General features: G+C 46.1%; 1 protein-coding gene across 1 annotated transcript; it reads right to left on the bottom strand.

Moving 5' to 3' along the window:
• Positions 1-1428: 1428 nt before the first annotated feature.
• On the bottom strand, positions 1429-11880 carry LOC109556674 (intelectin-1a). The gene is made up of 8 exons (XM_070780404.1): positions 11770-11880; positions 11480-11543; positions 10751-10861; positions 9565-9812; positions 9081-9239; positions 8559-8679; positions 7186-7289; positions 1429-1773 (listed from the first exon to the last, which is right to left on the bottom strand). Exons 1-8 carry the CDS (start codon positions 11779-11781, stop codon positions 1621-1623), a joined length of 972 nt encoding a protein of 323 aa, XP_070636505.1. The 5' UTR covers positions 11782-11880; the 3' UTR covers positions 1429-1620.
• Positions 11881-12896: the final 1016 nt, after the last annotated feature.

Below are 12896 nucleotides of genomic sequence, written 5' to 3'. Positions count from 1 at the left end.
GCAACCCCATAGACGGCAGCCCACCAGGCTCCCCCGTCCCTGGGATTCTTCAGGCAAGAACACCGGAGTGGGTTGCCATTTCCTTCTCCAATACATGAAAGTGAAAACTGAAAGTAAAGTCGCTCAGTCGTGTCCGACTATAGAGACCCCATGGACTGAAGCCTACTAGGCTCCTCCATCCATGGGATTTTCCAGGCAAGAGTACTGAAGTGGGGTGCCATTGCCTTCTCCACAGATGATGCACTGAGACCTAATTCCATGTGTAGCTCAGTTTTTGAGTAAGCAACTGAAGATGGGAGCCCAGATCCTGCCATTCACATCCTTGAAGAGTGTGATACTGCTTTACACTAAGTATCAATTTTGTTTTCATCCTGTTTCTGGCACTGAGTTCCTAAAACTCTTGGATTTCTTCAGTGATCAGAGCAAAAAACAAACAAAAAAAAAGGTTTCTTGTGTTATGTGAGTAAAGTAACTTTTGAATCACATCTAAGGAGGTAGGCTGGTTGCCAGGTGACTAACCACATGATTAAAAGGTTAGAACTATCAGTACTACAAACCCTGACCCTCCTGGAGGGAAGAAGGGCTGGAGATGGAAACAATTGCCCTGGTAAATGATTAAATCAATCATGCCTATGTAATGAAGCCTTTGTTAAAAAAGAAAAAGAAAAGAAACCCAAAGAAGTGGGTTCAGAGGGATTCTGGATTGGAGAACTGATGGGAGCATCGGGGTTGGTGATAGGCTGAGAGGGCATGGAATCTCCTTACACTGTCCCCATACTGTACCCTAAGCATCTCTTACATAGGGCAGTTCCCAATTTTTATCTTTTTATAATAAATCAATCACCAGTTTTTTCTGAGTTCTGTGAGCCACCCTAACAAATTAGATGAACCAAAGAAGGGATTCACTGGACCCTCAAATATATAGCCGGTCCTTTTGCACTTGCAACTGGTGTCTGAAGTAGAGGATCCAAGGGGCAGATGTATAGGACTGAGCCATTCACATGTGGGATCTGAGGATTTCTCATAGTAGATTGGGTCAACATTGAGTTGAATTGTAGGACCTCCACCTAGTTATCAGAGCATTTCTTGGAGCTGAGACAACCCTCCCCAACACACACACATTGCAATTCATACTACAATCATTTTAGGGACAATGTCTTAACTGTCAACGCTACAAAAATAAAGGAAATGGGTAGTCTCAACTACCCAACTTTTTTTCTACAGAATCTAAACAATATTCACCTTTTCTTCATTATGTTTCGTTTGAGAGCTTGATTTGACTAGCCAATAACAATATGGTAGGAAAAATTAATGAGAAAAACTTTCCCTTGCTCCTCAGTCTTACTCAGGATTTGCCTACAAAGAGGGGCAAACCTGTGTTCTGGGACCTGAGACTAGAAGTTCCCAACTCAGAAAGTAAATCAGAAGTCACCAGAATAAGAGGCATTATTTTAATACATCTTCCAGGTGTCAGTCAATTTGTAAAAAGAATTAAAAAAACTTAAGAGTCACAAATGATGTAATTTATTCTCCTTTCCTTGTTGGAGAAAATGGAAACCTTTTTCCATCTCTGAGTTTCTGGGCTTAGGAGCTGGGTTCCACGTCTCATACACTCAGGTCTCAGCGGTAGAACAGGAGCACAGCTGCCTCAGTGATCTCCCGGCTGGAGCTGTAACCCCGGTGAGTTCCGTATCCATCCCAGTCAAAGGAAGAGAAATCCCCACACTGCACGGGATTGCCCTCTGGGAAGAATCCTCCTCCACCGATGCAGTGCTGGGGGGCAGGGAGAAGACACAGTGAGGGGTTGGCTGTGGACACCACGGAGATCTTAATCTAAATCCCCTGGAATCTTTGGTCCTCCTCCTACTTGGCCTTGACCACTCCGCTGCCAGAAATCCTCCCTCCAGTGGACTCTGAAATCATGTTCTTTCCTGAATTCCCTTTTACCTTCCTTCATCTTTATTCTCAGGCCTTTTACCTCACCCTTTTCCCTCAACTGATTCCCCCAAATGCTATTCCCCACGGTTCTGGCCACACCAGTCTCCTGATGATGGCTCACCTTCTCCCGTGACTTTTGCTAGTATCAGCATAATCATACATTGTCAAGAAACTCTTAAATCTCAGAAGTCAGGTCCATATTTTCTGTGCTTGAAACCCCATAGGCAACTGCAGCCGCATGTCTCCATCTACATATCTCTAGATCTAACACTCCAGTTGAGCAAAACAAAACTAATTCTCTCTCTTATTGGCCTTGAACACCCTGGCTCAGGTCCTCAGCATTTCACATCTGCATCTTTACACCTGCCTCATTACCTCCCTGCCCCTAATTTCCCTGCTCTTGGATCCATGTCCTCCACCTGGCTATACATCATTATAGAAACATCAAAGCTGATCAGGTCACTCCTCTGTTCAAAATCCTCTGAAGAGTCACATCTTCTACAACATGAAATCTACATCCTGGACAGAATGGAAAAGTCCCTGCTTACCCTGCTTCCTGTAGGTATTTCCAGCTTCGGCTCCTGCTTCTACCAAAATGCACAAGATGCTCCAAAAGCAAACAACAGCTCAAGGGCCCTTCAACACCCCCATTGGTCTCTCAAACACCAGTGATTCTGAAAATGTTAGTCACTCATGCTAGACAGGCATCTTTCTGCCCTTGTTACTTGCTGAGCTCTACACACAGCTTTTGAGATTCAACAAAAATGTCCCCAACTCGGAGAATCAGCTATGTGCCATCATTAGAGGTAGAAGCTCCTACATTTTGTTCCCCAGGCCCCTTGTTTATGTTGCTATCACAGGTGACACCACATTGCAACCGTGCACTTCTGTCTCCATCCCATTCAGTCTGATTTCCTTAAAATGACTGTCAGCTGTGCGTGTCTAATATCGAGCACTTTGTGGGTGCTCTATCATGTATTTTTATGGAATCAGTGCTTGCAAGGGTACATGCAAATGAGCACTAATGAACATGATAAGGCTCCATGGAAGCCAATGTAGGGGGCGACACGTCCCACCCCACTCCCAGGGCCCACACCTGCTTTATCCTCAGAATTGTAACCTAAGGGCTCTTTCATGAGGACACAGTTGTCTCACTTTGACTGACAAATGGGCAGACATATTTGAGGGGGGAAGTGAAGACGTCCTTCAGGGTCACATATCTTAGACTGACAGGCAAGAAATGAAAAAGACCTAAGTGAATGTTCTCCCCCCTATATTCCTGACACCCTCTTCTTCTTGCCCCTCCAGTCACAAAATACCCATCAAAGACAGTCTCCAGCCAACACGCCTATGGTGTTCTCTTCTACAAGACTGGAAAAACAACAAACACCTAAAGCTTCTAGAATTGACTAAGAATATTTGAGAATGTCTTTGTGACCTCAACAAACAGAAATATTTCTTAAACACAACATAAAAATGCTAATCATATATGAGAATATACATAAATTGAACTTCAAAACAGTAAATTATGTCCAGTGGTCAAAAGGAATAAACTTTCAGTTCATTTTTCTTGTTCATGCCACGCATATAACAGATCTCAGCTCCCCAACTAGGGATCCAGTTGGGCCCCCGACAGTGGGAAATTGATCTTCAAACCATCAGGAATATAAATAAGAAGATGCAGGCAGCAGATCAGCTCCATGGTGGACTCTTGGCTCCAGGGTGGCAGATCGGCTCCCGGGTGGCCAGCGGCAGTGTTGAAGGCAAGTGCCCTCTGCTCCTGGGAGTCCTCCAGCATCAGCTCCGCCTTCTCTGGACCCACTTCCCAACCACTTCAGAAGGTCCTTTGCCTCAACCCCTAGCCACGTACTGACCGACGTCTGATGGCCCGTGAAGGTTTAAACGTTCAATGTGCACTAGCAGTAGGACGGCCAGGGCACTAAGCATGTCATCCAGCTACACTGAGGGGCTAAAGCGCACGTCCCTGCTAATTAGGGCCTGAAAAACGTGGTCCACTGGAGAAGGGAATGGCAAACCACTTCAGTATTCTTGCCTTGAGAACACCATGAGCAGTATGAAAAGGAAAAAAGACATAACACGGAAAGATGAACCCCCCCCAGATCGGAAGCTGGCCAATATACTATTGAGAAGATGGAAAATACCTCCAGAAAGAATGAAGAGGCTGAGCCAAAGCGGAAATGATGCCCAGTTGTGGTTGTACATGGTGGTGAAGGCAAAGCTCAATGCTGTAAAGAACAATATTGCATAGGAAGCTGAAATGTTAGGTCCATGTGGTCAAACAGGAGATGACAAGAGTGAACATGGACATTTTAGGAATCAGTGAACTAAAATGGACGGGAATAGGAGAATTTAATTTAGATGATCATTATATCTACTACTGTGGGTAAGAATCCCTTAGAAGAAATGGAGTAGACCTCAGAGTAAACAAAAGAGTCTGAAATGCAGTACTTAGGTGCAGTCTCAAAAATGACAGAATGATCTCATTTCATTTCTGAGGCAAATCATTCAGCATCACAGCAATCCACATCTATCTCCAAACCATTAAGAAGAAGCTGAAGTTGAATGATTCTATGAAGACCTACAAGACTTCTTAAAACTAAAACCAAAAAAAGATGTCTTTTTCATCATGGGGACTGGAATGCAAACGTAGGAAGTCAAGAGATACCTGCAATAATAGGCAAGTTTGGCTTTGGAGTACAAAATGAAGCAGGGCAAAGGCTAACAGAGTTTTCCCGAGGGAGCACACTCATCATAGCAAACACTCTCTTCCAACAACACAAGAGACAACTCTGCACGTGGACATCACCCGATGGTCAGTACCAAAATCAGATTGATTATATTCTTTTCAGCCAAAGGTGGAGAAGCTCTATACACTCAGCAAAAACAAGACATGGCGCTGATCATGATCAGATCATGAGCTCCTTATTGCAAAATTCAGGCTCAAATTGAACAAGTAGGGAAAACCACTAGGCCATTCAGGTATGACCTAAATCAAATCCTTTATGATTATACAGCAGAAGTGACAAACAAATTCAAGGAATTAGATCTGATAGAGTGCCTGAAGAACTATGGATGGAGGTTCGTAACCTTTACCAGAAGTGGTGACCAAAACCATCCCAAAGAAAAAGAAATGCAAAGGCAAAATGGTTGTCTGAGGAGCCCTTTCAAATAGCTGAGAAGAGAAGAGAAGCAAAAGGCAAAGGAGAAAAGGGAAGATATACCCATTTGAATGCGGAGTTCCAAAGAATAGCAACGAGAGATAAGAAAGCCTTAAGGGGCTTAGGAAGCATCACTACAGACAAAGTTGGAGGTGATGGAATTCCTACTGACCTATTTCATATCCTAAAAGATGATGCTGTTACAATGCTGCACTCATTATGCCAGCAAATTTGGAAAATTCAGCAGTGGCCACACGACTGAAAAGGTGAGTTTTCATTCGAATCCCAGAGAAAGGCAGTGCCAAAGAATGTTCAAATTACCATACAATTACATTCATTTCACATGCCAGCAAGATATGCTCAAAATCCTTCAAGTTAGGCTTCAGCAGTATGAGAACTGAGAACTTCCAGAGATGTACAAGCTGGGTTTAGAGAAGGCAGAAGAAGCAGAGATAATTGCCAACATACGCTGGATCATAGAAAGCAAGGCAATTTAAAAAAAAAAAATCTATGCTGCTTCATTGACTATGCTAAAGCCTTTACTGTGGATCACAACAAACTGTGAAATATTCTTAATGAAATGGGAATACCAGACCACCTTACCTGCCTCCTGAGAAACCTGCATGCAGGGCAAAAAGCCACAGTTAGAACTGGACATGGAACGATGGAATGGTTCAAAATTGGGTAAGAGGTACATCAAGGCTGTATGTTGTCACCCTGCTTATTTAAGTTATACACACAATACATCATGCAAAATGCAAGCCTGGATAAAGCACAAGCTGGAATCAATATTGCCAGAAGAAATGTCAACAAACTCAGATATACAGTTGATATGACTTTAATGGCAGAAAGTGAAGAGGAACTAAAGAGCCTCTTGATGAAGGGGAAAAAAGAGAGTGGAAAAACTGGCTTAAAACTCAACATTCAGAAAACAAAGACCATGGCATCTGATCCTACCACTTGATGGCAAATAGAAGGGAAAATGTGGAAACAATGTCAGATTTCATTTTCTTGGACTCCATAATCACTACAGACAGTGACGGCAGCCACAAAATTAAAAGACGCTTGCTCCTTGGAAGAAAACCTATGACAAACATAGACAGTGTGTTAAAAAGCAGAGGATCGCTTTGCCGACAAAGGTCCCTGTAGTCAAAGCTGTGGTTTTTCCAGTAGTCATTTATGGATGTGAGAGTTGTACTATAAACAAGGCTGAGAAGCAAAGAATTGATGCTTTTGAACTGTGATGCTGGAGATGACTTGTGAGAGTCCCTTGGACAGTAAGGAGAGCAAAGCACTCAGTCCTAAAGGCAATCAACCCTGAATTTTCATTGAAAGGATTGGTGCTGAAGCTGAAGCTCCAATACTTTGGCCACCTAATGCAAAGACCTGACTCACTGGGAAAGACCCTGATGCTGGTAAAGATTGAGGGCAAGAGGAGAAGGGGTCAACAGAGGATGAGCTGGTTGGATGGCACCACTGACTCAATGGACATGAACTTGAGCAAACTCTGAGACACAGTGAAGGACAGGGAAGCCTGGCATGCTGCACTTCATGGGGTCACAAAGAGAGGGACATGACTTAGCAACTGAGCAACAACAACAGTGGAGTTCCAGAGTTCTAATCACTGGACCATCAGTGATGTTCCAGAATTTCATGTATAAAGTAAGTCCTGGGGGTGTAAGGTACAGTATGGTGACACTAGTCATAAGACTATACTATACATTGAAAAGTTACTCAGAAAGTAGATGTTAAAACTTCTCATCACAAGAAAAAAGAGTTTGCAACTGTGAGTAGTGCTGGGTGGTGGCTAGACTTGTTACAGTGATCATTTCATAATATATAAAAATATAGAATCACTATTCTGTATATCAGAAACTAATATAATGTTATAGATCACTTGAATCTCAATTAAAAAATAATAGCTACAATTTTAAAAATATGTCTACACAATGCCAGAAAAGAGTAAAAATGCAAGCCACATCAAACACCCCAGACAGGTACACACACAACACAAACATACACACACATACACTCGCCCAGACAAGCCAGGGATCTTCCCCAAACTCACGTGCTCAGTGTTACAGCCAGTGACTCTCATCCCAGCACACAGGGCATGGGCTGCCCTCTCATTGTTAAACACCCTGAACTGGACAAATCCTGCAACAAATTCTCCTGGAAAAGAAGAGGCAGAGAAAAGGCCAAGGATTCAAAGGACGAACTGGAAATATCTTCCCTTTGACCAGCCCAGGAATTCCCTAAATCAACAGGTCAGCTTACAGCCAATCTGTGGGCAAAGAGCCCAGCACTTTTCGACAGTGGCTGCTGCACCCTGGCCTTAAAAAGGAAAGAGACCCTCCCTCCATCTGGGGCAAGAAGACCAAGGCTCAGGCTCACAAAAGTCACTTGTCTGTCTAAGGCTCATAGGAGAAATGAGATCCACTGACAGATCAGCAAGAAGACCTCCAGAGGTTCGGCAGGAATAAGCAATGATCAGAAGCAGCCATCGGTCTCTGCTGGCACACTTCTCATCCAATTACCATGACTTTAAAGTAAAATGACTCTTATTTTCCCACCAAAGACAAGTTCTGTGGCTTTATCATGCTTAAAAGGTCTTCTTACAATAATAGCTATCCATCATAACAAAAACAAATTTTTCTCATTACTTTGCAAGTTGTTCTCACCTGTGCACATTAATGAGCTCTTAACTACTGTAAGATTCTTAGAGTGACTCAGGAAACTCAAACCAGGGCTCTGTGACATCCTAGAGGGGTAGAATGGGGTGGGAGGTTCAAGAGGGAGGGGACATATGTATACCTATGGTTGATTCATGTTGATGTATGGCAGAAACCAACACAATATGGTATTGGTTTAAAATAAATAAATAAACTAAGGGTAAATTAAAAATAAATAAACTAAGGGGGAAAAAGAATCAAACAGGGTTATTAGTTAAGAAGCCTGAGCATATAGTTTTTTCATGATGGTTACATAACAAAAATCCATGTCACATTCCTAGAAAACAGCTTGGCATATTGAACATTTTTAATAAATGCTAAGGATCATTAGGGTTACAGGAGATCAGTCCTGGGTGTTCTTTGGAAGGAATGATGCTAAAGCTGAAACTCCAGTACTTTGGCCACCTCATGCGAAGAGTTGACTCATTGGAAAAGACTCTGATGCTGGGAGGGACTGGGGGCAGGAGGAGAAGGGGACAACAGAGGATGAGATGGCTGTATGGCATCACAGACTCGATGGACATGAGTTTGAGTGAACTCCGGGAATTGATGATGGACAGGGAGGCCTGGCGTGCTGCAATTCATGGGGTCGCAAAGAGTCGGACACGACTGAGTGACTGAACTGAAGGATCATGAACTTTTCTTATTTACACTTTCCCGGAGAGTGCAGAGAAGGGTTAACGACTGGGCTTTGGAAGCAGATACTCACGCTGACCATTTGGTGAGTAATAAGATGCAGTTTTCTCAGCATCACCAAAGTCATAGTCGACAGGAATGGCTGGGCCGTTGTCAGTCCAGCAATTCCCTGCTCCATATTTCACTGGGTATTTCTGCAGGGACCCAAAATATAGATTGTGGAAGACAACACAGACACTGCCATTCTGGGCAGTAAAGGCTTTATACCCTCATGTGGCATTATTCAGGAATCAGTATGAATAATACTGGTGTATTTCCCCCTTGCCACCCATAGCTAGGACCCTAACCAGCCTCAAGACCCCTATGTTTTCACTCTCTACCCGCCCCAATCCTCTCACCTAGGCTTCTTCCCCTGCCTGGCTCACAGTTCCTCTGAAAGAGGCGGCACACTAGTTCATAGTTACACAGAGGTAGTAGAAAGCCAAGCAGAGGCCCTTAGTGATATGGACAGAGCAGACTTACTCCCCATCCCAAACACCTGACTCTCAGCTCACCAAAGGTAGTGCCCCCACCCCCAGGCAGCAGCGCCAGGTACCTGGTAGAGTCCAAACAGATTATGCCCCAGTCTCTGGAAGAAGCCAGTGTTGGTGTGGTACCTCAGCAGGGAGCTTTTCCTCCATTGCTGCAGGGGGGACTTGTTGGGCACATGCCAGATGCCCAGGTCCTGGGCCTGGATGTCATAGTAGCCAGGGTTCTGCAGAGGGACACACACTCAGCCTGACCAGCCCAGGAGGTGCCACCAGCCAAAGACCCACACACGCAGTCCTCAGTGCAGCTGAGAGCTCAGGTCTCCAGGGAACAGGTGCCCAGCAGTGCCCAGAACCCCACCTCCCTCCAGCAGACGACGAGACCCCACCACACAAACAACCTTGGTGAGAGGAATTTGTCATTCAAGACATGGACTTCCGTCTTTATTCTTCTCCAGCCCCACCGCCACATCCCCATCTCCCACCCTCCCTTCCACATGCTCTGCTCCAGCCACAAGCAGCTCCCACCCTTTCCCACCCGGTGCTCAGTACCTTGTAGTCATCGCTGGTGGCGGCCTCTGCAGACCCAAACGTGTTGTAGTTGGCCCAGTTGCCGTCGCCCTCTGGGTAGTCAGCCCTGTTGCCCTGCTGACTGGACCAGCGATCGCCCACCGTGCATTTCCCACGCATGTTGTTCTCATGGACGCTGGCCACCAGGGTCCAGCCGCCACCCCCAGAGGTCATGTCACAGAAGGTCTGGTAGACGACACCATTCTCAGTGCGGAGGTGATACAGGCCATCTACAGAAGGAACCAGTCAGAGACCCTCTGTCTGAGAGCACAGGGTCCATCTCAGACTCACAACCAGAAAGACTCTGGGAAGTCAGAAATGTATCCTGAAGGCTCCCACACATATCTGCTTGTTGAGGACAATTCTCTGTGGACACTGACTGCCTTTGTTCCACGCTACCTATTCAAAGACTTTGTAGAGCGAACATCCTAGGAGACAGAGATGGTATCTCCCTTGGGATAGAGCCTTCTTATGGCCAGAAGAGGCCAGAAATCACACCTGACCACATCTCAAGGCTACATCAGGGTGTGGCCTCTTCAACTCAGAGGTAAGGGCAGGCATGGTCACTGCCCATTATATGAGATTCAGATTCCTAACTGCACAGTTCTTCCTTGTACTCAGCCCCAGAGAAAATAAACTGTCTTATCCAAAAAGGCCTACATTTGTTTGACGAACCCAATTTATGAGCCACTTGGCAAACTACATGGGAAGATATCTCCTGGCCCTTTCACATCACTGGGATGGGATGGGACCCAGAACACCAGCACAGGGAAAGGATGATGCTCTGGCTACTTCTGTGATTGTGAGGAATAAAGCTCTATGTCTCTGCCTCTGGAGGCTCATGTTTTCTACCAGAATCTATGACACTAGGGCAGAACTAACTTCTTAGCCTACAAGCAGGGAAAAATCTTACACTCACTGGAGCTACAGCCATCATGCTAAGACTCACCAGAAACACCACCTTCTCCCTGTGTTCAGAAGATCATGTCTCTGACAACTAGGCTGGACCCCAAAGCCTCAAAATTCCCAATAGAAATCTCCTAGGCTGGAAGCTGGAATCAGAGCAGACAGGAGTGGTAGGCACACCCCCTCTTGATCTCCATGACCAAGATCTGTTTAGCTAAAAAGTCGTTAAAAGGAAAGGATGCTGAGTTGGGTTATTACTCACCAGCTGCTTTATGGCAACTTTCTTTGATTTCCTTGCAGCTTCGTGGAAGGAAAGACAGGTAAGGAGCACAGGTTTCCTCCTCCCAAAACTTCTCAACAGCAAGTGTCCCTGCTAGAGGATGTGAGGATAATTCTCAGTCTCATGCCGCTCACACCAGCCTTCCTGGCCATTAGCTCCTAGCCCCTTCCCACCTCACAGGCTCATCACTAGGCTGTGAGGCCCCTGAGGTCAGGATTCTCTCCGCTAAGAATAGCTGACCACAATCTAGTACATACTCAACACTTGCATTCTTCTCCACAACCAATTAAACACAAAAACTCTCATTATGCCTACTGTGATAAATGGAATCGTGAGGATGAAGACTAGGGAAGGATGTTCCCTGGACACAGCCCTGACCACCAAGCACCCTCTGGGAACCCCAAGGCCAAGGCCATAGGAGCAGGAGCAGCTAGAAGGAAGCCCAGTCTTCACCACCATGGCTCCCCTGAGCCCCCTCAACCGCACAGAGGCACAGATGGAGCCCCAGGACAGGCCTTAGCTTCAGACCAAACATCCAGAGACACCAGCAATCAGCACTCTGGCCACAGCTCAATTTGGCTGCAAAGTGTGGCTTCTCTGCATCCCCATGACTCCCCCTCTAGTCCAGGACTTCAGCATCCAACCTGGTTCTACTCTCTCTGCTCCACTGCACATCTGAGCTGATGAAACTGCTGCTCCTGAGTGACTTACCTGCACTCGGCCCTCTGGTGGCCACAGCCAGGAACAGCAGGAAGTAAAACCTGACTCCTGTCCCCTAAGTAGAAAGGACATGCACAAGGTCATTGGCTGGTTCATCCTTTCTCTCCCTTCCATCCTTTCTCTTTGAACTCTCTGAGTAAGGAAAACTCAAACGGAAAGTGATGGGATTATGGCGGTCTGGACCTCCTGGAACAGACCCCACCCCAGTCAACCCTTCAAATCCTTAAGGGGCCACAGTCTCCTTTCTCTCAAACTCCCCATCCTTAAGGCCAGGACCAGACCTGAGCTGGCATTGTGGCTCCCCACACACTGGGATCCTGTCTCAGACTCAGCACAGGGAGCTAGCTCTCTGCTTCCTTCCTCACAGATGCCAGGAGCTGAGAGCGCCCAACCAGGAGGAGTCTCAGAGCTCCTGGGTCTGCAGGGAGGTCTGAGGTACTTAAAGTGCTGAGCATATGGGCCCCGCCCATCCCAGCCTACTTTGGGCTGCAGGCCGCACCCTCGAGCATTCTTCCTTGAAGCTTCCTGAGCCTCAGGCCCTGGAGAAGGAAATGGACCCCACTCCAGTACTCTTGCCTGGAAAACTCATGGACAGAGGAGCCTGGTGGGCTGCAGTCCATGTGGTCGCTAGGAGTCAGACACGACTGAGCGACTTCACTTTCACTCTTCACTTTCATGCATTGGAGAAGGAAATGGCAACCCACTCCAGTATTCCTGCCTGCAGAATCCCAGGGATGGGGGAGCCTGGTGGGCTGCCGTCTATGGGGTCGAACAGAGTCGGACATGACTGAAGCGACTTAGCAGCAGCAGAACCTCAGGCCCAGGCAAGGAGAAGGAATGTGTGGCTGGCTGGAGGGGCAGGAGGCAGCACTCCTGGGCACACAGGTGACACTCACACAGGGCTCCCTTCCATAACAGGCTCTGGGGATGGACGGGACCTCACGGTTCTCCCCTGCAGCCTGTCCTGCTCCCACCTCAGTCAGATGCTCCAGGGTCTCACACACCTCTGTCAAATCATCATCCTTCCACTCTCTCCTGAAACTTCACCATGAAGCCGTCCCTGACACCCCCACCCCCTGGATAAGCTGAAGGACACTCTCCTGTCTTGCTATGGCCTTTTTCCAACCCCTAATTATGTGATGTCACACTGTCGTGTCATTCTTGTATTTATTTGGAGTTAGAAATAATTGAAAATTTACAGAATATTGTAAAAATAAAAACAGTTCATAAACACAAATATAGCCTTTACCTAGATCCACCTGCTGTTTGTGTTTCACCCTATTTACTTTATCATGTGTACCCTCTCTCTATATTCACACACAAACTTACACAACACTTTTTCTGGGCAAATTGAGGGTAAGTTACATACATGAAGGCTCTTTCCCATAGCTAAGTTTGTATTTTATTA

The sequence above is a fragment of the Bos indicus genome, chromosome 3 (assembly GCF_029378745.1).
Source record: "Bos indicus isolate NIAB-ARS_2022 breed Sahiwal x Tharparkar chromosome 3, NIAB-ARS_B.indTharparkar_mat_pri_1.0, whole genome shotgun sequence".
NCBI classification, from domain to species: Eukaryota; Metazoa; Chordata; class Mammalia; order Artiodactyla; family Bovidae; genus Bos; species Bos indicus.
Note: the sequence above shows the minus strand (reverse complement) of the source record. Positions and strands in the feature narration are given on the sequence as shown.